This window comes from Brienomyrus brachyistius, chromosome 11 (assembly GCF_023856365.1).
Source record: "Brienomyrus brachyistius isolate T26 chromosome 11, BBRACH_0.4, whole genome shotgun sequence".
Lineage (NCBI taxonomy): Eukaryota > Metazoa > Chordata > Actinopteri > Osteoglossiformes > Mormyridae > Brienomyrus > Brienomyrus brachyistius.
Genome location: NC_064543.1, coordinates 2,297,333 through 2,320,436, shown reverse-complemented (window position 1 = coordinate 2,320,436; position 23,104 = coordinate 2,297,333). Strand labels below are relative to the sequence as shown.

The 23,104-nt window shown below is 42.8% G+C and overlaps 1 protein-coding gene across 1 annotated transcript in view; it reads right to left on the bottom strand.

The window, feature by feature from the left end:
* Positions 1-353: 353 nt before the first annotated feature.
* The window catches only part of mybpc3 (myosin binding protein C3), a 30,046-nt gene continuing 7,295 nt past the window's right edge, over positions 354-23,104 (bottom strand). Inside the window, exons 8-29 of the mRNA XM_049030279.1 lie at positions 21,488-21,651; positions 20,986-21,118; positions 20,743-20,745; positions 20,532-20,656; positions 20,002-20,107; positions 18,057-18,223; positions 16,732-16,897; positions 16,351-16,457; positions 16,138-16,167; positions 15,667-15,806; positions 12,502-12,661; positions 10,550-10,654; positions 10,085-10,273; positions 8,457-8,591; positions 7,210-7,377; positions 6,661-6,749; positions 5,611-5,806; positions 4,635-4,774; positions 3,224-3,383; positions 2,867-3,003; positions 2,116-2,302; positions 354-777 (exon numbers count right to left, since the gene is read on the bottom strand). Coding sequence (XP_048886236.1) covers positions 746-777; positions 2,116-2,302; positions 2,867-3,003; positions 3,224-3,383; positions 4,635-4,774; positions 5,611-5,806; positions 6,661-6,749; positions 7,210-7,377; positions 8,457-8,591; positions 10,085-10,273; positions 10,550-10,654; positions 12,502-12,661; positions 15,667-15,806; positions 16,138-16,167; positions 16,351-16,457; positions 16,732-16,897; positions 18,057-18,223; positions 20,002-20,107; positions 20,532-20,656; positions 20,743-20,745; positions 20,986-21,118; positions 21,488-21,651 — 2,839 coding nt within the window. The 3' untranslated portion in view covers positions 354-745. The remainder of the gene's footprint in view (positions 778-2,115; positions 2,303-2,866; positions 3,004-3,223; positions 3,384-4,634; positions 4,775-5,610; positions 5,807-6,660; positions 6,750-7,209; positions 7,378-8,456; positions 8,592-10,084; positions 10,274-10,549; positions 10,655-12,501; positions 12,662-15,666; positions 15,807-16,137; positions 16,168-16,350; positions 16,458-16,731; positions 16,898-18,056; positions 18,224-20,001; positions 20,108-20,531; positions 20,657-20,742; positions 20,746-20,985; positions 21,119-21,487; positions 21,652-23,104) is intronic.

Genomic DNA, 23,104 nt, shown 5'->3' with positions numbered 1-23,104 from the left:
CCAGCCACCCTTCCCAACAAAGCCTCTCTAATAGCCTCCCACATTTGACACCCAAACTGACACCCCCGGCAGTCCAGATACGTCCCACCCTCTATGAAAGGAAACAGAAGACCTCGACTTTAAAAATGCTCGGTTGGGGCCTTTCGTGGTTGTCGTTCCTTCACTGGTCTCCCCCTCCATGACCCCTTGTTTTTATTAGTATTAATCCCCCCCCCCAACCCGTGCATCTCTGTCCATGACAAGGCCCAGACATCTACAGCACTGAGATGACCTTGTGCTGAATTCATCAAGCTCACTTCTGGGGGCTTATTTGCCCAAATGTGAAATGATTTACTGTAGAGCAAACGTAAAACTAGTTTTTAATCTTATACTTTATTGGGCTCAACCTACTGCTGTTGACAAGAGGACAAAAATATCTTCTTACAGCATGTGTTCAAGCATCAAAGCTACTACATTCATATCAGCAAATAACACAGAAATACATATACTAGATGAGCGTAGAAAGGTCAAAAAAAGCAAAAGCCTCATTTTTGACAGATTCCACTGTCTGCACATCTGAACATGCATTAATGTGTTCTCAAGTTTCATATGCTAGTCGCTTTAAATAACTGAAAGTGTAGAGATGACCTCTGGAAGGGAAAGACGTTCAGGGTGAAGCAGATTCCTCCTATAGACGGTGACATGTTGGTGTTACAGGATGCGAGATTCCCCCCCCCCCTCACCACCCGCCAAATTGATCTTCTCCTCATTTCTTTGTGTCTTCTTTGGTGATTTGAGCTGAAAAGCAAGCACAGAGTGAATTTCCTATTTCACAAGACCCAACAACATGGACTGCCTACATGATGCACAGCTTGTCAGTTGCACAGTAATTTCTAAAAACGTAACCATGGTGATCAGTAGATGAACCCGTCCCCCACTTATCAAAAATTGCTTCCGTAGTCAAGTGATCCATAATCTCTCAAGGGCACCGCCAGACACAGGAGTTACAGTTAGACAAATAAACATAAATGCTCTGACTATGCAAAAAACAATGGGGAGCATGGGGTTCCCCAGGGAAATTATATAATCGCACCGCAAACATAAGATATCCATGAACAGCCACACTACCCCTTAACCTGAGCATATTACTTCAATAGAGAAAAGCCTGAACAAAGGGTAGGAAATAGCTTCTGACTGTCAGAGCGAATTTTGTTAACGTTTCCATTATGACATCATAAATTAGGGAACAGAGAAAAAGAGTGGGTAGAGGTGAGACCTGGATGGACAGCCAGCAAGTTAAAATGGTTTGTTGGGTATTTTTATACAAAACAAAAGGTCAACAAATAGTTCCTTCTGAAACGGCATGACGAATGTGGAAGCTGGTTTCAGCTCATGTGTCTTGGCTCAGGTCGTAAAAAGGCTTTTCTTCCTGGAGCTGCATCCACCTCAGTAACACACTAACCATCTCCCCTTGCAGGTGCATGCATGTGTGAATAGTAGCTGCCCCATATCCACAGAAGAGGTGGATTTCTCTGAATTTGCACCTGTGAACTGCAAGCCTTTGTACCCAGCCTGCTAATTACGCACAACAGCTGATCGGGCAGTGTTTTGCATTTCATCATGTGTGATTTAAAAGCTTTACAGCTAATGAAGTTTTAACCAAGTGAATAAGTCAAACCGTCCTTAATATCAGTTCGTTTGATTTTCACTTTCTGGTTTAATATTAAGTTTTTGGGATTATTTGAATCTCTAAAGTAAACATACAATTGGTAAGGAAGCAGCAGTCACTCCACTACTTCCAATAGTCACAAATCCTAATTCCTATCCGTAATTTAAGTAGCTAGATATAAAACGTAAATATCTATACGTTATGTAGCTACAATATTTGCTACATGATCATCTTCTTTAAATGTAATAATAGACCCTGCTTCAAATGTGACTAGATGCACTTTCATATAAGACTTTTGACAAATATGCGCATACGGTAAAGCTCTTTTACCACGCAATAGGTCATGGTTAAGTATAGTGCAAGAAATGCCTCACAACTTTATCTGTAAGAAACTGCATTTTACTGTGGATCTACTGAAGCTGGGTTGGCCTGTGACGTCTGGCCTGTAGGCTGACGCTCATACTCACGTCGGACCTCCAGCTTGCACTCCACAACGTCCTCCCCAGAGTCGTTGACCGCCTTACAAGTGTACACACCCCCGTCAAAGGGACAGGGCTTCCGGATCTCCAGAGTGAGGACACCTTGCTTGCTGAACATCCTGTACTTGGCCTCATTGGAGATGTCCATCTTGTTCTTGTACCAAGTTACTTTGGGCTAAGAGTTTAAAAGAGTATTTAAAATCCACCCATCCAAGTGCGTTATTGCCATCGTTATTATTGTGAACTGTCCCTTAGTGGCAGTGGTGGCCTAATGGTTATGGATGTGCCCTTGTAATTGAAAGATCCCTGGTTTGAATCCCTAACCAGCAAAGAAAACCCTCAGCAAGGGACTGTCCCCAAGCACTACTCCCTCTGTGCTGAAATCCCTCTCCCCTGCTGTCATGATGTGACATGTCGGTTTAAATACAGGGGACACATTTTGTTGTTGTCAAGGAAGACAACTAATCACTTTCCATTATGTGAATGATCTATGAAGCATGATTTGCATATGCAAGTTGGTTGTATATGTCCATAAATGCGAACATGAATATAAATCTAAAGGATACAGAACCATAATGAAATGTAGTACGATATGTTGTACGATTTTTCCAGGTCGGAAAAAGGGTCTGTTTCTTATTGTTTCAAACACCTATACACCTTGTAATGTTTTGGTTTACTGTTACTGTAATAGTTAACAAAGTAAGCATAATCATTGGTCATTCTGATCTGGCTGTCTTACCTTGGGAATTCCCCGCACGGAGCAGCTCAGCGTGGCGTTGTAGCCCGCAATGACTGAGCGGTTCACCAAGGGGTGAGTAAATTTTGGCGCTTCCGAGAAGTCTGGGTCTTTGTAGGTGGGTGGTTTGTACATGATTCCTGAGAACAACAGTAGAAAAAAAAGTTGTCTTCCTCTTTTTATCTTTGTGTCTGGGGGCATATGATAAATTTAGACCTGTCTCCCCATGTGTGTTTTTTTTTTTAAAAAGATGATTTACAATCTGGAACTGAACATGAGGTATTATAGTTGTCTATCAGATCTGCAGTAAGAGCTGACAGATGGTTGAATGTCTCTGAATGCAGGAGCTTTTAAGCGAACCTGTTTTCTGGATGTAGGCGCTGTCCTTGGAGAAGCAGGGTTCTGGACTCAAACCCACCATGTTGATGGCGTAAACGCGGAAAACATACTCGTTGCCCATGATGAGGTCGGACACCACACAGTTGGTGCGTCGGTATTGGTCGTATACAGTGTACCACTCCTGTGGAGGGTGGATCACAAGCATTCAAGGCATGAAGCAGGGTTTTGCACCGCGTTTACGATTCTGTTGAATATAACTTGCTATCATTAGACATCATTGTGAGATAACATGAATATTAATATCAAAATACATCAAAGAGATTCATATACAAAAGGAAGGTGCATTGACACTTACACTTCATGCGTTTTAGTCATGGGTCTCAAACGGCAATTTGAAACCTCTCAGAGTGAAAATTGGCTGTATGTCTTATGTTCCCTCACTGCAGCAGCAATTCTTAACATATAAGTCTCCATATATGTTCGTGGCATTCCACCCTATCCATGTTTCATTTTTGAAAAATGGGTTGGGTGGTATATCCATACAGCTTTGCTTTATTTTAATTTCGGCCCATTTTATTAGTTCCATTTTCAATACAAATAGAGCCCTTATTCCTTCCTGCTATCGCCGTGTCACGTGGTCGTGTTTGTCGTACTTCCTGGTCCTGCAGCAACCGATCCACATCTTTTGGCTTCAATTCCTGCACGGGGCCGGTCGATCCTATGGGCAACGTGAGCAGCTGCCTTGGACACCAATGTCTGGAGGCGCCGACTAAGCCAGCTGATTTCACGTGAAAGTGGAAATGGCTTCGCACGCACCCCTACAAGTACTGGCCCCCTCTTTGCTGGCAGTAATGAACAGCTAGGTAAGTACGTTTACATGGTGTGACCAAAAAAAAAACTGTTAGTGCAGTAAAACACACTTTTTAAAAGGTTTTCTTTTTCGTTGACGGGAACAATGAATTATGCCTAAAATGATATTTTCTGGCTGACTGTTTCTTAGTGTCCGCCTTTCAGCTTAGACACAGAATTGGGGGTCTTCTCAGAGACTAAGGGATAGCTTTGACTCAAGCCTCTGTCAGTTTGCTGACAGAGCACTGCGTTCCTCTGGCCAGCAGGGTTACAAGGACAGGGTAAAGATATCCTTGACAATGGCACAGTTTTACCCTCTGGCATACTGCACATGCACCTTCAATTATAGCTCAGCGCTGGGAGCATTCACAGCTGTGACTCATGCTATGAAAACAATGCGGGCGGTCACCCTGGAATTACCAGAGGTATCTTTTTGGTGAAAGCATGAATTCACAAGGACATCATAATTAACGCCTACGGAGATGAAGTGTTTTACATCATATCTCATCTAGGTCTAAACTGATGTGTGAAAAATGTTGTCTACTAAGGGGTGATGGAGTTGCGGGCTCATAGTCACACCTACCATGGTCTTCTTGTCTGCCTTCTGGATGGTGTAGCCTGTTATTTCACAGTTGCCGTCGTCCTTTGGTGACTTCCACTCAAGGGCCACATTGAAGCCCCAAACATCTGTGATTTTTACATTTTCAGGTGGACCAGGTAAGTCTGTCAAGTGCAAGGAAACCATTGGCATTTATAATTCTAATATTTAAGCAATATCATTATTAAAACTTTTGAAGTGGTTAAATCAGAACTGTGAGTTAGATACAGCATTGATAAATACACTGAGTCTGTTTCATTTTGCTTTTTTACAGTGTGTATCATTAGTTCTTGTTCAACTACATCAAGACTATTTGGTGAGAAAAGACATTTTCTTCCATAAAATGCCCTGTTACCCTGGCCCGGAGTTTGTGTACAGACAGATAATGTAGCAAAAATTTAAGCTAATTCTGCCTCTGATTGCTTTCCCTTCAAATGAACAGACAGGGACTGAGACTATCCCTTGAAGGCCCTGCCTCTAATTGCTCTCCCATCAAATGAACAGACAGGGACTGAGACTATCCCTTGAAGGCCCTGCCTCTAATTGCTCTCCCATCAAATGAACAGACAGGGACTGAGACTATCCCTTGAAGACCCTGTCTCTAATTGCTCTCCCTTCAAATGAACAGACAGGGACTGAGACTATCCCTAGAAGGCCCTGCCTCTGATTGCTCTCCCTTCAAATGAACAGACAGGGACTGAGACTATCCCTTGAAGGCTCTGCCTCTGATTGACTGCGATCTCCATCTTTTCATATAGACTAGGATTACATCTTCTAATCTTTTGGTTACTAGGCAGTACTCCACAGCCATTGCAAGACATAGAGATACAAGATATTATTGCCTAGGGGTATAGAATGTCTAGTTTTTTTTTTTTAAATAAGGTTTCAAAGCAGTAAAATGAACATGTTTATATTGTGACTGGCAGACATTCAGGACAGGATGAAGTGGATTAATGCTCACCTACAATCTGAATGGTTATACTGGCTTTATCCTCCACGTTCTCAATCTGCAGGTGCACCTCATACTTTCCCGAATCCTTACGTTCAGACTTGCGAATAAAGAGGATGGTGTCGGTGTCGCTGTTCCGGGTGTTGACCTGCTTGGGATCTACAGGCTCCCCCTCCTTTGTCCAGGTGACTTTGGGCCTCGGTTTGCCCTGAGAAGAATGTTGACAGTGGGCAGAAATGGATAGTTCAGGTCCAGAAAGTAAAAATCCAGATCAAGATTTTGTTTCAACCAACCAGCTGAGTGTAAAGTGTAACATTCAGATAGTACGCAACTGATTGGCTGAAAAAAAAATCTTGGTGTGGAGCTATCCAGCTCGGGCTTTCTGTGACCTCCGCAAGTGCTTTAGAATTAATTTGGTTTGACAACAAATGAAAATGTGAGACATAGGGTTTGTCTTTTAGAGGTCGTAGGTGTCATTTTCTTCCTTCTTTCTTGAATGCTAAACTGGTAACAGCTACGAATGAAGTCCAGTCATCAGAAGGTGTCCGCTCAGTACAGGTCCTTGACGTTCTCTTCTTGAAGCTCTCGCATATGCGGTTTTGGCTATGACTTTTTAATACGAAGGACTTACGATGCCTTTGATCTGTAGAGTTCATAGGTAATCAAACACCCAGACTTTTCCATAACAATATACACATCACTCCTAAATGTGGGAAATATCCTGCATTGCAATCAGAAAACACATGCCAGCATTTTCCTGAGAACTGTACTGTAGATGAGAGTCAATCATTTTAATCTGAATACCAAACCTGCAGATGGTATTTTACTGACAGTACTGTAGTGTGTGATTATAGAGTATCTAATCAAAGTTTGGAGGCTCTGTGCTTTATATATACCAGAGAAAAACACACATTTAATAAAGTAGCATGAGATATACATGAGAACTACTGTATAAGCTTTGTTAAAGGTTTAGTCTTTTTTACTTAGTATTCTTGTTCTGCATCTGTGTCATCCATACAGTCTGCCATACAACAGTTTCCAGTTCTTGGTTTCATAGCTCACCTGGAACGGAATAACCAGGTTTACTGATTCCCCAACCCGTTTGATCACAGTTTGGCGGAGATTTCGTGGGACCCATATTTTAGGTCGTTCTACAAAAAAAAAACACCAAAAAGTCAAACAAATAAGCAAACAAACAAATGTTCCACGAAAATATACACTTTTGTGCTGGTGGCTCCACTGAACCATACAGGCTCAGCACCCACTGCTGCCCAGCTGTGTTCTGAAATGTCACGAAAGGCCTGGCTTCTTACATCACTCTCAGAACGGTCCTTTAAGGCCCAGTTAGGTGGTCAGATTGGTGTCGGAAATGGGGAGAAGAATCTGCCCAAAAGAATTTCTTCACTGTTGCCTGTGGTATCTTACAAATTCCATTAAGTTAATGGGTTGATAGCTGAGGCAGATAGATATTTGCACCACAGTCTTGTCTCTGTGTATTTTTCCTGCTTTACTGTTCTTTTCATTGCTAATAACCCTCTGTGGAAATCATTCAGTAGTGGAGAGATGCGGCAAGCTTGCCAGGGGTTGGAGAGGACAGCAGTGCGGACTCACGCATAATCTCCCGGATTGTGACAGGTTGGGCGAGTGTGGCGGGGGCGCTAGGGCCAGCCTCGTTATAAGCCCGAACGCGAAACTTCATCTTCTCCCCTGTTGGAAGATCACGGACGATGACCGATGTTCTCTCCGTCAATCCCTCAAAGGCTGGCATCCATTCGTCGGCTGTAAAACGAGAGAAAAAGCATCGTTCAATGCTTCGAAACTTGAAACCTTAGGGAGCCTAGTGCATCAAGCATAAGCTGTTTACTCAATATTAACGCGGGTACCATGGACATTCCTTAGTGTGCAGGCAATGCTAGGGACACTGTTAGCAAACATATCAAGTGAATTAGATGCTATGTTGTGCTTGTGTGCAAGGAATGAGAATTTGATGGTAAATTATACTCTTTGTTGGCAAGTAATCAGTTACACGTAACAGCATTATGTAATTAAATTGCAAAATAAATGTAACTGTAATCTGTTACAGTTACTGTGAAAAGGTATTGAAATTGATTAACGATACTAATCAAAATGTTGATGATTGCAAAGGGGTTACATCCGAATTTATTCTTTTTGGTAAAAAGTTTATATGTAAAATATAATATTCATTTGTTACTTTGCATCGTTTTGCTGTGCAAAAATGCCGCCTTCTGGCATATTTCCCGAAAACGCTGATCGGCACATCCTTCTGCATGCTTCAGCTTTATTGGCCAGTTTAAAACATTTCTTACAAAAGTTAGTTTAACAGGATAACTAGTAATCTGTAACCTATAATATTTCAAAAGTAATCTTCCCAACACCGATTGTATCCTACTAAAACGAATCTAATTTTCAGGTGAGAGCAACGTGCTCCAGAGAAAGCTCTATATGTGTACAAAACAAGCAGAGCTTCCCCATACAGAAGTACTACAGTACATGCACTTTCCATTTGCATAGATTGTACTCATTTGTGGTTGTTTGTGCTCAAAAAGAGGGTGACAGAACACGGCTTAAATTTCAAAATAGCATGCTGCATGTCTGTTGTTGTGTTGCGGAAGTGAAAGTATTTACAGCGTATTTACTTTTTGAAGATTTGTTAGTCCTGTAAAAGCTTAAGGGAACAACTAAGGTGAGGCCCATAGCTTGCAGTACATACGCTTATATGCTACATTTGGATTGAATCGTGGCTGACCAACTGAATCAGTTGCATTAAATACTCCCCCGTGATTGGATAAGCTGGTGCAGTGAGAGATGTGCACTGGATCGTGTGTAGGGACACTCACTGCCTTCCTTGCAGTACTCAACCCCATATCCTTGCAGGATGGAGGACCCCAAGTGCTCTGGGGTTTTCCACTTTAGGGAAATGGTGGTATCACTGATGTCCTCAACGCTCAGGCCAAGGGGCTCGCTCGTTGGAGCTGGGGGGAGAAGAACGTGAGTAAGGGTCAAACATTATCATTCATTCGTGTCACCATGTCTCACCATGACGTCTCAATGAATGAATGATCTTCATCCTTTTATTGACCAGGCCAAAACCGAATTCAAATTACTATTTAAAGAATTTTCCCCTGGGATCAATAAAGCTTATCTTATCTGAGCAGCATGAATCAATAGAGTTTAATGAAGGCTTGTCTGGTGTCTGTTGTTCAGAATGGCAGCCGTAGACTAAGCAAACCTGGAATGTTAATAGTATTATAGCCCTGCCAAGCAAACGTAAACATTTACAAATGCAGTTAAATAGCCAGTGTTCAATGGTCCATGTTTTAGTGTTAATATTTTCCTTTGAACGCATTAGCGAAAAACAGTAGCCTACTGCCAATAGGTTCTGGTTCTGGTTCTGGTTCTGCCTCAGACATGGGCTCCACATGTGAAGGCATCTCCTCAGTGGATGTGGCCCCTTCCTCTGCAGCTGGGCCTACTTCAGCAGACGTGGGCTCCGCCTGGCCGGGTTCATCTGTCGGGGGCTGCCCTGGTGCAGGTTCCTCTGTCTTCTTAGGTGCATCTTCAGGTGCGACCTCTGGTTCCAAGTGTCCTTCTTCCACTGGCTGCTTCTCCGCCATCTTGGGGAGCTTCGGCTTCGTCATGGCTCTTACAGGCACCTGAGTTTAGAGGCTTCTCAACACTGCTCTGCCCCCTGTGGCCCCTGGGCCGGCGTATTTCCCTGGGATACGAGACGGTGGCTGTGGCAGCAGGTTGAGCTCTCTCTTCTGCAGTGTGGTCAGGCCTAACCTCGCAGCTCTCTAATATACATGTATTTATAGAGGTAAAGGCTGGGCATAGTTTCCTAACCACCTGCTTGTGTGACCTCTGAACCTGTTGGATTAAAAACAGGCTCAGATGGATACCTCCGTGTTCACACCCATTGAACCAGGACCAGAAAGGGGAGGGGGACCTCTCTGTACCCCGTGCAGTCTACTTACTTGTCTTAATAAATCCCACAGGCTGTTGAGTTTTACAGATGTATCTTCATGAAACTGACTCCATGTTCCTCGATTAAAAGTCTAAAGCTCAAACAATGACAATTTAGCTATATGTTGGAGGACTATAGAGCGCCGCTCATGACATAATGATAAAAATGAAATATCGTGGCCACGTGTGAATGATAGCGATAAAAATGATATACATTGTGGGAACGATACTTTAAAACATGGTCACGTTTTACTAATTCGTCCCCTCATTTTAATTAAATTGTGGTCATGTTTTACTCTGGGAACAAGCAAAATGTGGCCACAATTTAACCAAAACGGTGGAATGAATCCTCCTATGATCTAAAAAGGATTATTTGTAATTAATTAAAAATAATTATTATTCCAATTGGAAATGGATTGTGGGAACTGAAAAACTGGATGTACACTGTAGGTCCAAGTGGGATGGAAGGAGATGAAAGGAAGTGAAAAATAAAGGGACTGACCAATCGGCATGAAGGGCTGGGAAGCAGCGCTGGGCTGGGACATGCCAATGGCATTGACCGCCAGGACTCGCATCTCATACAGCATCCCCTCGATCATCCTCCTGGCTTCATAGGTAAGCTCCTTATGTGGGTCGAAATTCACCCTCATCCACCTGTAGCTCTTCTTCTTCTTCCTCTCCAGTACATAACCTAAGGGGGGGTTTCGATAGCACTCTGATGATCCTAAATATTTATGCGATATCAATAATTACAAAGGTCACAGAGAGGCTGTTTCGCGTAACATTATGAAATTATGTTTCAGTTTTGTAGGATCTTTATGTAAAATACCATAAACCCTAGTGTGAAGTCTACTCTTGGTTTCCTAATTAGAATCCAGGTATTGCAAACACGAGAATTACCACAAGAGAAATTACATTTATCTTCAAATGTCAAAGTGCATCACAGCTATTTGTTGCTTATACTTACCAATTATAGGCTGGCCACCATCAAACAATGGGGGATCCCATTGGACGATACAGGAATCTTCCCCAACGCTCAGAATTCTGGGTGCCTGAGGAGGATCTGGCACGTCTGAACATAGGGAATACAATAAATGCCTCACATGGACCGCAGCTACCCTGCCGAGGGCAGAAACCATTTATTAACTATCTCTTTATTATTTTTGTTGGAGAATTTGATCTATTGGTAATAATTTAAAGATACTGAGGAATTCCAGTTGATAACAAATGTTTCATCATGTGAAAACACCCTTAGCATAAATTATGGATGAGGATACTGAAATTATTATTATTATCATTATTATTATCATTATTATTATTATTATTATTATTAATAATAATAATAATAATAATAATAATAACAATAATAATAACAATGATAATAACAATGATAATAATAATAAAAAGTTTTAAATGACGTTAGTTCAATTAATCTACTCCAAATGATCAGCCAGTATTTCTCATGGCTGATGCCTGTAGTATAGCTAACAGATACAGGTAATTAAACTCTCTTTATAGTTTAATATTGTGTTACTCCATGAACAAAAGCACAGGTCAAGGTGGCCCTAATTTATGCATAAGAACGCATGCAGCAGTGGGGTCACTGATGTGGTCTGGCTCATCTGAGAAGCAGAGGAGTCTGTCTGGGGCTCGCTGGGGATGCGGGACAATGTGCTGCAGCGTGCAGTGATGTGCAGCCGCTCAGCGTCACAAACGGCGGAAAGATGCCAGACTGACAGTCTTATGTCTGTCCAATGACAGAATGCCAGCTTTCAAGGTAACCCTCTAATTGCAGAATGAGGGAATGAAATCACAAGAATATAACTTAATTGTCAATGTACTTGGCCAATGCCTGGCTTTAAGCTGATCTATAGGCTTTGACATGATGCTATTTGGGATCATATTTAAAGGCCAGCTCTGCTTCCATAAATTAGGTGAACTGGTCCTGGCTGCGGCTGTACATATTGGCATTTTACCCATAACTACTTGGCATATCAAATGTCAAATGTTGTGCCAGGCACAAGCTGCTACTTTCCAGGGGAAGCGGAGATGAAAAGGACACGTGCGTGTGTGACTTGGACAGTGCATGTTAGCCTAGTTTCCATGAACCTTTTTCCACTAGCGCCACGCTGGTGCTGGTGCCGAGTGAGAACCAGCCCACATTTCCACTGTTTAAAACTAACAGTAAATATGCACCCTATGACAGGCATGTAACATTTTTGAGTTTGTTAATGTTTTTTTGACAGAGAATGTTTATGCTAATGCTAACGTAAGTACTGCTCTTTAGTTAGCATCAGTCGAAACATTATTTTCCACAAAACATTAGTTAGCTACAGTACAAAGCATTATTAATTAATATTTATAGCTAATTATTTGCTGCATTTTAGCTGTGCAGATTTTGCAGTTGTACAAAAGACAGGCATCACCAGTTGTTTGTGTACTGTATATCCACCAACAAGCCAATGATGGGACACAGTAGACTCTGAATTCAGTCTGACGCAGTTCAACCAAAATTTCACTTCCATTAGTCATTTGACTACATATATCACCGTCTTGAGCATGAACTTGGGAGAACACGCGCCAATTCTCAATTGTGTGTTGAAGTCACAATTTGGAAGCTTTGTGGGAGTTCTTTTTTATATATATTTGCTAATAATTTGCTCCATACTGTATAGCCTGCTTTCTCCAGGTCTGCTTTAATTTCTGTATGTTTTTAGGGAACTCTCAAGTCAAGCAAAACATTAAACAATGGAAATGACAAATGTGACTCCCCATAGGCTCCCAGTTTCACACCCAGAATTCTGTGGTACTGTCAGGTAACTGACAGTGGAAAAGCATGGAACCAGTTCCAAATTATGCACCAGCACTGCGTTGGTGGAAAAGGGCTAACTCTCAGTGGGTAGGAGAATGGGCACTCACCCACTACTTTGACGTTGATGTTGGCAGTGTCCTCTCCCGCTGGGTTGCGGACAATCACGGTGTAAACACCCTCATCCTTCCTCTCAGCCCCCTCGATGGTAAAGATGCAGTTGCCCTTGGTGGTCTCCACGTGGACCCTCCCTTCTGTGTCAGAGATGACCTGCCCAGGGGGTAGAGATTAACCTGCCAGCCTGGACCCTTGCCAAGGGACAGCAGCTGTTCTTCCCAACGACCCTGTTCCCGCCACAACTGACGCACTTCATGTCCTTTCTTTTAGAAACTTTTTCCATTTTAAAACACGAAACTTACCTGCAGACGAAAGCTACACTGCTGTTTGTCCTTAGAATTAAGAACTGCGATGATAAATGATTCTTTCATCATTTTGAACATTCTGTGTCTCACAAAAAAAGTTTAATCTAAATATCACGGTTACTGCTTTTTAGTAAGGAGGATCTCTGAGATTACCTGCCCGGGTGGACGTCCTGCTGAGGGATGATGGTCTTGCTTGCCTTACTGTTTGCACGAGTATCGACAGAGTAAATCATGCAAAAGCCATGGTATTGCTGCTGTAAGACTTACTTCTCCATCTTTCATCAGATCAGCAATGTACTCCAGGTCAGTGGGTTGGTCGGTCCTCAGCTGTCTAGATTTACCCTACATGAGCAAACCAAAGCTGAGAGACAGTATAGAGCAGCTACACTTCCAGGAAGAAGCCAGTTGTCTCCAGTTCCTTCTGTGGCACAGGAACAGCCTCCCATTCATACAGCCTCAGACCAAAAAGACCTTCACCAGTACAGTCAGACACAATCATGCTACTTGTGGCCTGAGAGCAGAAGCTGCAAATTGGAGTCATGATCTGTGGACAGTGACACGCTCTTAGTAAGTAACTCGGCCTCCAAATGATGGAAGACATTGATAATATTGGTCTCTTTATCTTGACTGCACAGATTCTCATACAGAATATACCACCGAGATCGTGCTTAAAACGCTAAATTGCAGCTAATGTGATATCGCTCGCCAGATGTTACCTCCTTCTTGTTGACATAAAACAGCAAGCTGCAGTTTTCTCTGAATAAAAAGCTGTATACCTTTTCTGCATTGGTATTCGGGATACGGGTCACTTTCCCTGAATCTGCCCAACTAACTCGAAGATAAATATAGTGTGAGAGCATCTGCAGACCACGCCAGTTTCTTATTGAACAAGAAGAATTCTTGTATTTCTTCTGAAATAAACCCTTCATCTGATTTTTATCAGCTTCAGCAGAATTACTTTTTCTAGGTAAATGCTAAGGACAAGAAGTTAATCCTAAAGCCACCTATTTTCATTATATTTATTGTTTACCAGTTCATTAATTATTAGGAATTGCTACTTAACTGATCCCTGTGAGAAAATACTCTTTATATCTCCCCCAGCTTGCTCTCTGCAGGTAGCAGCAAGCTGGCCACGAAGTGCAGCAACTCATAGCGGTGTTGAGGGAGCTGGGAGTTAAGGGCCTTGCTGAAGAACCTGCAGATGTGCTGAGGCTGGGCTTGAAGCAGTGACCTCCTACGCACACTGAGCTACACGCTGCACCAAAGCTGGGAAATATTTCTAGAAGATGCCCAGTGACATCATGGCATCTTCTAGATACCTTCATATCAAATTGCATCTTTGAGCAATGCAATTTAAATCTTAATTAGAAATTAGTTTCATTGTTGGGTCTTATTTCCCAGTCAGGCAGCATGTTTTATTTTGGTCTGAAGAGAGCAAGCTGTCAGTCAGTGATGATCAGCTGGCAGAGATCCTCAGACTCTTACCTGCTTGGGTGATAATGCGAAGCTTTGATCTTCTCACCTTAGGTGTCTTTGTGAGCGGTGTTATCTCCGGAAGGCACCATGACATGCAAAAAGGCTCACGGGATTCCTTCCAGATCGATTTGTATTTTTAAAGACCTCCGAAGGAATCACGCTGAATTAAAAGCAAGCCTCTTAGAGTAGCAGCTCTGGGCACTGGTCAGTTACAGGTTAATTCCTTTCCATTTGGCATGTAACTAGTGGTGGCTACAAAAAAACACGCAAACCCATTCAGTAATTACTATACCTCCATTTTCCACAAACACTTACCCAGTACAGGATCTCAGACCCACTCACACTCAATGGGCAATTTAGAGACAACAATTCCTTGGACTTTGTGTGGAATCTGGAGACGCAGAAAGAAGTCCATGCAGACACAGGGAGAAAGTGCAAACTCCCACTGAGTCACCATCCAGCCAGTAATTATTACACCGATAGTTACATCTCACATTAATAATTTGTCTAGCAATCTAGATGTCATTTGTAAAAGTGACCATATGCCAAATGTTTTTTTAAAAAACAACCATCATGGTTTAAAATTGTCTATGTTCTTACATTATATTGCAAGTCATGCTGTTCATGATTGGTGGAATCATGATTGGTGGAATCATGATTGGTGGACTCATGATTGGTGGAATCATGATTGGTGGACTCATGATTGGTGGAATCATGATTGGTGGTGGTGACAATGGATCAGAACCTCCAATGGTGACTCGTTGCATACATGACATTGCCACCCATGGCAAACGGTAACGGCTCATGCTGATAGACGGAGTACATGCTGTTAAGTATGATTTTATACTAATTAAGAAGTACAGACTACAGACAGATGAATGACAAATTTACATTATAACTGGTGGCCTGTTCCTGAGAATATTTACCATTATTGTGATACTATCTCAATGTCTCATTTTAGTGATATATCACTGATTCTGATGCTTAGCTAGAACTTGGGAGAACTGGGAAGCTGGGGCGGTTCTATGATTTTTGGGGGCATAAGAGGGGCCATTCATGCAGAGGGGTCTACCTTATCATTAGCGAATTATATGGTTTGAATCAGTGAGTGACAAGGGAGGGGGCACTCTGGGAACCAATCAGCTGTCATCTGGGGCTAGTGCCCCTGTGGCTCCACCCCTGTACACCCCCCTGTTGGTAAGGAAATGGTATGGTTGTTTGGCTCAGTTCCTTAGGCAGTATGGCTGTGAGGATTTACTTACTGGGCGGTCTGTGTGTGCTCCTCTAAGTGAAGCCGCTCTTTGCTTCTCATTGTAGGGCTATACATGAGAGCCAGCTATGCTCAATCAGGAAGTAACAAAAGACGCCTTGCTCTACCTTGTCAGACTTGGTCCAGATCACAATGGGGGCAGGCTCTCCGGTGATGGGCACATCCAGTCGCAGTTTGTTTCCTGCCACCACTATGATGGTGGACTCAGCAGAATGACCAATACAGTCCAGGTGGATTTTTGGTGGATCTTTGACGGCAAAAAGAAATCACTTTAGTTTAATCTGAAGATTAATATTTACCTGTTCAACTTAGCTACATATCCTAGTCAGGTTGCTAGGGGTGGGGGTCATTGGACTGTGTAGGAACCAGCACAACGAAGGAAAACATGCAGGTTCCACACATAGAGCAGAACTAAACGCCCAGACATGGAGGTGTGAGGCAACAGTTTCATCCCAACAAGCCACCATGTCTAAGTTACCCTAAATTGCCCATTAATTCTGTAATAGTAACTGGAGTTCAATATAACAATCAGGACATTTCAATACAGAAATAATAATGGATACTAGGAAACGACTTACTTTGCCGAGGAACAAAATCAATTTTGACGTCTGTGTTACAAAACAGAAGAAGAATTTGTGTAAGAAACGTCCCACTCAGTCTGCAAGTGGCTCACCAGAATCACTATGCAGTCAAAGGGTGTCTTATGGGTCATACTGTATTTTAGTCAAATCTAATTGTGTTTGAGCTGAATTGTGTTCTATAATTGTCGAAAGATGAAGAAGTTACTGTACCAAGAAAGTTGAGCTTGGCGGACAGGTTGAACGCATATCCCTCAGGGATGAAGGTGTAGTCACCTTCATCTTCTGGCTTCACGTCATCAATGGTCAGTTTGTGGATCCTGTAATAACATGAGTTCTTCTATCACACGTGGTTCAAATCCATGTCCACAGACGCACCAAGGAAAGTGTTCGTAGTTAACCTGGTGCTTTCTGCAACCGCCTTCTGGATAGATGGTTGATTGCTCTGCATTGCAAGTAATGCGTGTCATGATTGGGCAAAGTTGTTCATAATCCATATTCATTTGGCAGTTTGTAGTGAAAAAGGCCATGCACTCCGAACCCTCAAAAGTCAGAGTTAACCGTCCCCCCCCTCCACACACCGCCGCCACCAACCTGCCGATGTGTGTGATTTTTATCCGCGGGTCTGTCTTCACCTCCACGCCATTCTTGTACCAAATGCCCTTCACATTCTCATCTGAGACCTCACACTTGAACACTGCCTGCTCCTTGGCCTTCACCGTCAGGTCAGCGATGCTCTGGTATATCTCTAACTCCTTCTCTGTTAAGTGGAGCACACAGACCACCAATCAAATGCCATGGCTTCCAAATCATATAACTCTGAGGGCTTTCACCGGTTTTACAGTATTTTTCATATTCAATTCACAGCAATCTTGTCAGGTGATGTGACTAATCATTCAAATTTTACCTAAGGTATTATCCATACTAGCAGTATTCTGTTCTCGTACATTACTGAGGCAGGAGAGTCTGGGCCTCGTATAGAGTGCAGACTAGTTCTAAGGGGAAAGCCAAGAAAATAAGTTCCTGATGTACGAAGTTTCAAGCCCCTAGTGTAACTAATTATTTGTTTGTCTGGGTTGTGTGAGCGTTATCTCCCGGTACTACAACTGTTGAATTTTTAGGCTGGGAATTATCCCTATTGATTTAAATGCTGAAATCTATAGACAGGCACTAGAGGAGGGCATTTACATGCTTTGGGGGGGGGGGAGGTATGGGGTGGTTTGAACACCTGTTCGTTTTGCCCAAAGTATTTCATTTAAACTTGTGCTTGAACTTTAAAGGTAGCCTTTCAGCACCCCCCGCTCCACGAAAAGTCTCTGCACTGTCCTGTTTGGTATAATAATCTAAGTAGCGGATGACAATGCAAAAGAAAATAAGATTGATGTGGATGAAAATGAGACAAACATCTGATTATACACATTTATAAAGTATACTCTAACATAATGAACCTTGGACAGATTTTGAAATCTGTGTCATACCCTGACACAGTTTAAATAGGGTGAGGGGATATAAATCCTCGATTTTGTGTCTCTAGAAACAACTGTCATGCAGTAATATACTTTACAGTACTGTACGACAAGAACACATCGAAATAAGTATTGCATCATCTAAATACCCAGTTAATAAATAGTTTAGTATTTAGTAGTACTAGAGAAATGGTTTTTTTTTTTTTAAAAAAAAAAGCCCAATGTCACTGGGGCAGCAGGCAAGGTGTGTGGACTGAATAACAACCCCAGGAATCTATTTCGCAGGCCAAAGAGGCTCAGCTGATCGTTCTTGGCACTTCACCCACTGATCAGGAGCCAAAGACAAAAAGTATGGATGTCTGCTATAGTAACAGTCCATGCATTTTGAAACCTGTCCTAATGTGTGTGCGTTATACGTGTGACTAAAAGCGCGGGCATGGAGCCGATACCCACCCTGCACCATGAGCTCAGCCATGGACTCCCCGCCACTTGTCTTCACGGTGTAGTGGCCGCCGTCCTCTTTGCCGACCTCGTTAATGATCAGGAAGTGCTTCCTGCCGTCTTTCTTGAAACGGTACTTGAAGGACTCGTCCCTGGTTAGCTCCACGCCGTCCTTTTCCCTGCGTTCAGCAAGTCGAAGCACGAGTTCCAGAAAGTGGTGCCGTACGGGGGGAGGGGGGGTTAGGACAATTCCAAGGGAATTAAGAGTGGCAGTCCTACAGAATTTGGAAGATAACTGGATTGGGACTGGGGGGCCAATGTGATATCCTTTTATGGGGTCCAAAATCTTGCCCCTGATTCCAGGACACAAGCCTTGGAAAACCTTTTCGCTTTGTATGTGCTTCGAACCTGCTCATTATTTTACATTTTTGTTTTACTAATCCATGAACATTTTTTTGTCACCTGCTAAGAAGCACGTAAAGCGGTTAAAGTTTGGGGTTTGGATGTACATCTTGCCAACTTTTAAATTTAAAAATGTACAATAATTTAGCAGGGTTGTGTCAATTTTGGTCAGCTGGTTGGCGTAAGATTTTCAAGACGAGTCTGCACACATATTTACATTTATGTATCCGGTTTAATTATCTTAGGGTCTGTAGGGTTTGCAAACTACCCCAATGCTTTGGATGCAGGTCATTTAGGGTTTATAGTGGAATAATATGAATTTGCCTTAAGATTTCTTCCATGAGCGTTAGAGTCAAAATCATGAGTGTGATTTGGGAGTCGCTGGCTTGGGCTGTTCTGCACGCTCGCTACAGCTCGTGATACAGGAGCGGCTGATATCGCGACGAAGTGTAAGTGACACTGTTGCTAGTGGGAGAAAAATTATGGGCCATTTAAAGCATTCGCCACTTGCATATCCTCTCTTGGATTCATAAGGTCTCAAAAACACTTAAAACATGATGTACAAACCAGGTGGAACGGCACGTTATCTATGTTTCTAGTAGCCTAATTAGCAAAGCTTTTTTTTGGCATATAATTTTCTCATATGTATTTACTAATTTAAGAAAAACTGAGATTGATTCACTTCTAATAAAAATTACAAAATATAAGAATTTGTGGTATTATATTACATTTTTATATGACAAAGTTTTTATACAGAGCATGTTTCCAATAGCAGTAGATAAGTCATTGAACAATTTATTATATCAAGCCTATTATAAATTGCAAAGTGTCCACCATTAAGGTGAAAGGGGGATGTCCAGCGGTCATCTAGTGTTTAACCTTCTCCTCTGACATGTTTTTTGGCAAGCCAAAAATATCGGCCTGACGGACAAAAGCAGCGGTTATACTTGCGTGAGCCAGTAACGGCTTCTCCTAGTGAGTCATGCAGGTGTTCCTGTGCAACAAGGTGCAAACCCCACCTACAGGACACTTAAGGAATGCGCAGCATACAGTAGGAATGCAACCAGAAAGGACCTAATCCCCATGTAGTTCAGCGTTTTTTTTTCCACACGGTTGGGCTGATTTTGGTCCTGGTTTGGGCCATGAGCACAAACCCTAGAGCCACTTTTACGTAACTGTGATTATGAAGTAGGAGCCATTCTGTAATTCAGCTAATAAAATAGTCATGTTTTTTAATGGAATGCTGCTTAAAATACATATCAATGACATGTATCCTTATCCAGATATCCTGAAGGAATCCGAAAGTTTTAAATAAAAAAATATATATATTTAACTAAATTTAGTTAACAAAAATAAATTAAATTGCGGATATTCCATTTAAATACACAGAATATAGATAAAGCGTAGTCAATTTTTCCTTATTTGATGATGATTTTATTTTGCCTATTTTATATGAAGAGTTTATGTCCATGGGGAGATTACATGTGTTTACTGGGAATGGTGTTAAGAGCAGTGAAGGTTGCCTGACTGAGGCTGGCACTGGTTGGCGTCTTACCATTTGACTTGGGCACCCTCGTCGGACACCTCACACTCAAACTCCACACGCTGCCCTGTCATGGCCATCTGGTCCTCGAGACTGCGCAGTATGAGCACGGGGGGCTCTGAAACCAAGCAGTGGGTCTCAGTCACAGGGCTGCATAACTCCGCCGCCCCGCATTCTCCTGTCCTTGGCGCGAGTCGCGGTGGAGCACAGGCCCGCGTAGGCTGCAGCATTCAATTACGCGGCGAGTGTTTTTGAATTACAGTAAATCCTAGGACTTTACAGCTGCACATTTCTGAATGGGAGTAAGTGGGATTTAGTAGGATTTAGCAAACATTGCGGACACTTGTGGTAAGTTAATGATTTGTCTCATCCAGCATAAGACCTGTGTGGAATCAGCCTAAACCTTTTCTATTTAGCACTCAAAGTTCACTGTATACCTTTTAATCATACACAGGAAATAATATACAGGTGCCCAGTTTCCTCTGACATGAGAAAGGAGGCATTGATGGACAGAGATTTTATTTTTTTTTCCAGATGATTACCTTGGACGAAGAGTTCAGAGAAGCACTTTTCATCTCCGATCACACAAGTGTAAGCAGCATCATCAGATAACGAGCAGTTGTTGATGGTGAGGTATCGCTTGTTGCCAACGCTCTCAAAAATGTACCTGATGGAGTACAGAAGCAGTATTGTAGCATGATAACCCGGAGCTTAGTACTGTAACAATAAAGTCGCTATTGATGAACACCTTACTTGCTACAAATGACAGCCATCATGTTCAGAGGATCCCAGTGACGTTCATTGGGGGGGGGGGGGGGGGGCAGTAGAGAGAAAAGAATGAAAGATGGCGGATAACTATAATAAATCTCAGCACGTTCTATGGCATATGCCGTTTTATCCAAATCAAACCCGTAAAACATACTATATATATATAAAAACAAAATTCGCGGTTCAAATCACCAGGACCCGCTTAAGTACCCAGTTGATCAGGTATACCTGCCAGTAGGATGGATTTCCTGTCCATTCTTCAGCCATTTCACCTCTGCGTCAGGATTGGCCACTTCTACGCAGAATTTCATTTTTTGACCTTTCTGGACCTGATAGGCTGGGTCCAGCTTCTTCAGGAATGCTGGGATTGTATGAAAAAAATAAACCTTGCTGTACTTGATAAAACGGCTTTTTCTTCGGATCATTCACGTCGTGCTAATGTTCTGTTTCAGTAGGTATCGCGGCAGTGAAAATTGTCTCTGTCTTAATAGGTGCTCAAGTCAATGTAAAACCTTGGAAATATTAGGGCATTTATGAGAAATATGAACAAGCACCATTTTTTGGTTTCATAACTGCCTGTGTGTGTTTTCATTTCTTTATTTACATATCTTCATAGTCTTCAAACATGCATTTCTTGCTTTGGTAGAGTGTTGAATTGGTTTTATGGATTTTGACTTTCTGAATCTTTCACTGAGATGAGTGTGATTTGACAGGTCGGCTCGTCACCCACCAGCACTCTTCTTCTCCTCCTTCTTCATCTTCTTCAGCCTCTTCAGCATGCCACGCAGGTCCGTGATGCCATGCTGGAAGGCAATCTTCTCATACTCATTGGGCTTGGCCTTCTGGAGGATTTCCCACACGTCTACATCAGGTTCCGTGCTGACTTGGACAACACTGGGAAGGCATAGATGACTGGCTGGATGACCTCATTCAGCCTTAGTCTGCCTCTCTCAGCTGATCACAGAGCCTGGGGCACTACTCCATCAACCTCTGTCACACACCCATAATCATCCTGGCTGCGTCCGATTTCAGGGGCTGCATCATTTGAAGGACGCGGCCCAGGAAGGCATAGCCTAAGTAGGCTGTGTTCTTCGAAGAAGGAGCAGAAAGCATCAAATGGGATGGTCTGCTCCTCACCAACTGCTCCCACTCTTATCCTTGACTCACAAAGTGTCGCTCCAGTCACCTATGTGGGACGCATCCACTTTACCTCTGCGCAATGAATGTTTGGATATGTTGGGCTGCGAAGGGTAAATCGGATCCATCCATCAGTTGGATCCTTTGCAACTTGGCAAAAGTAGGACGCGTTTCTAGACTGCAGCCCCTGAATTCGGACACAGCCCCTGTCTCACATGATCACACAGCACTCTAGCCCTGCCAGAGCCAGAGTAGTAGTTCTGTAAAAGTTGATATTTACAAAATGGTATGTGTGAAATGCACTTCAGAAATACGGCACAGTAACCGAAAAACAATCAGAACAACAAGGATTAACAGCTGCCTCTTTGACATTATTTCACACACTGACAGACGGAAGGGTGTGTATCACCCTGATGCTGTTCAAAAGCTGCTGCTCTTACGATGATTAATGCCCAGAGCAGGACAAGTGCGCAAAAGTCAATTCGTGTTCTGAAAATCCTCCATCGGAATGGAAAGCAGAAGCAGCACCTTATCTAACGCATTTTCAGGCTAAATCGTCACTTCAAATGATAAATCGTACAAAACAACCGAAAGGAAAAAGCACAAGTAGTGGAAAAAGGATTCATTCTGTTATTGATTGCAGCTCAAGCTTGCTGGAGCAGGAGAAATCAGTGAAGTAGCTGCCACACCAGATACACTCGCTATAAATATAGACATGCTTTTCTCAGAGAGAAATACAGTGAGATCAGCTGAGGGCTGTGACTACGGGCTGATGCCACTACAGGTTACATGCGGCTGCAGACTGATATCACTGCAAGCTACATGCGACTGCAGGCTGGTGTCACTACAGGTTACATGCGGCTGCAGACTGATATCACTGCAAGCTACATGCGACTGCAGGCTGATGCCACAGAAGTTTTCATGCGGCTGCAGACTGGTGTCACTACAGGTTACATGCGGCTGCAGGCTGATATCACTGCAAGCTACATGTGACTGCAGACTGGTGTCTCTACAGGTTACATGCAGCTGCAGGCTGATATCACTGCAAGCTACATGCGACTGCAGGCTGATGCCACTACAGGTTACATGCGGCTGCAGACTGGTGTCACTACAGGTTACATGCGGCTGCAAACTGGTGTCACTACAGGTTACATGCGGCTGCAGGCTGATATCACTGCAAGCTATATGCGACTGTAGGCTGTTCTGAGCA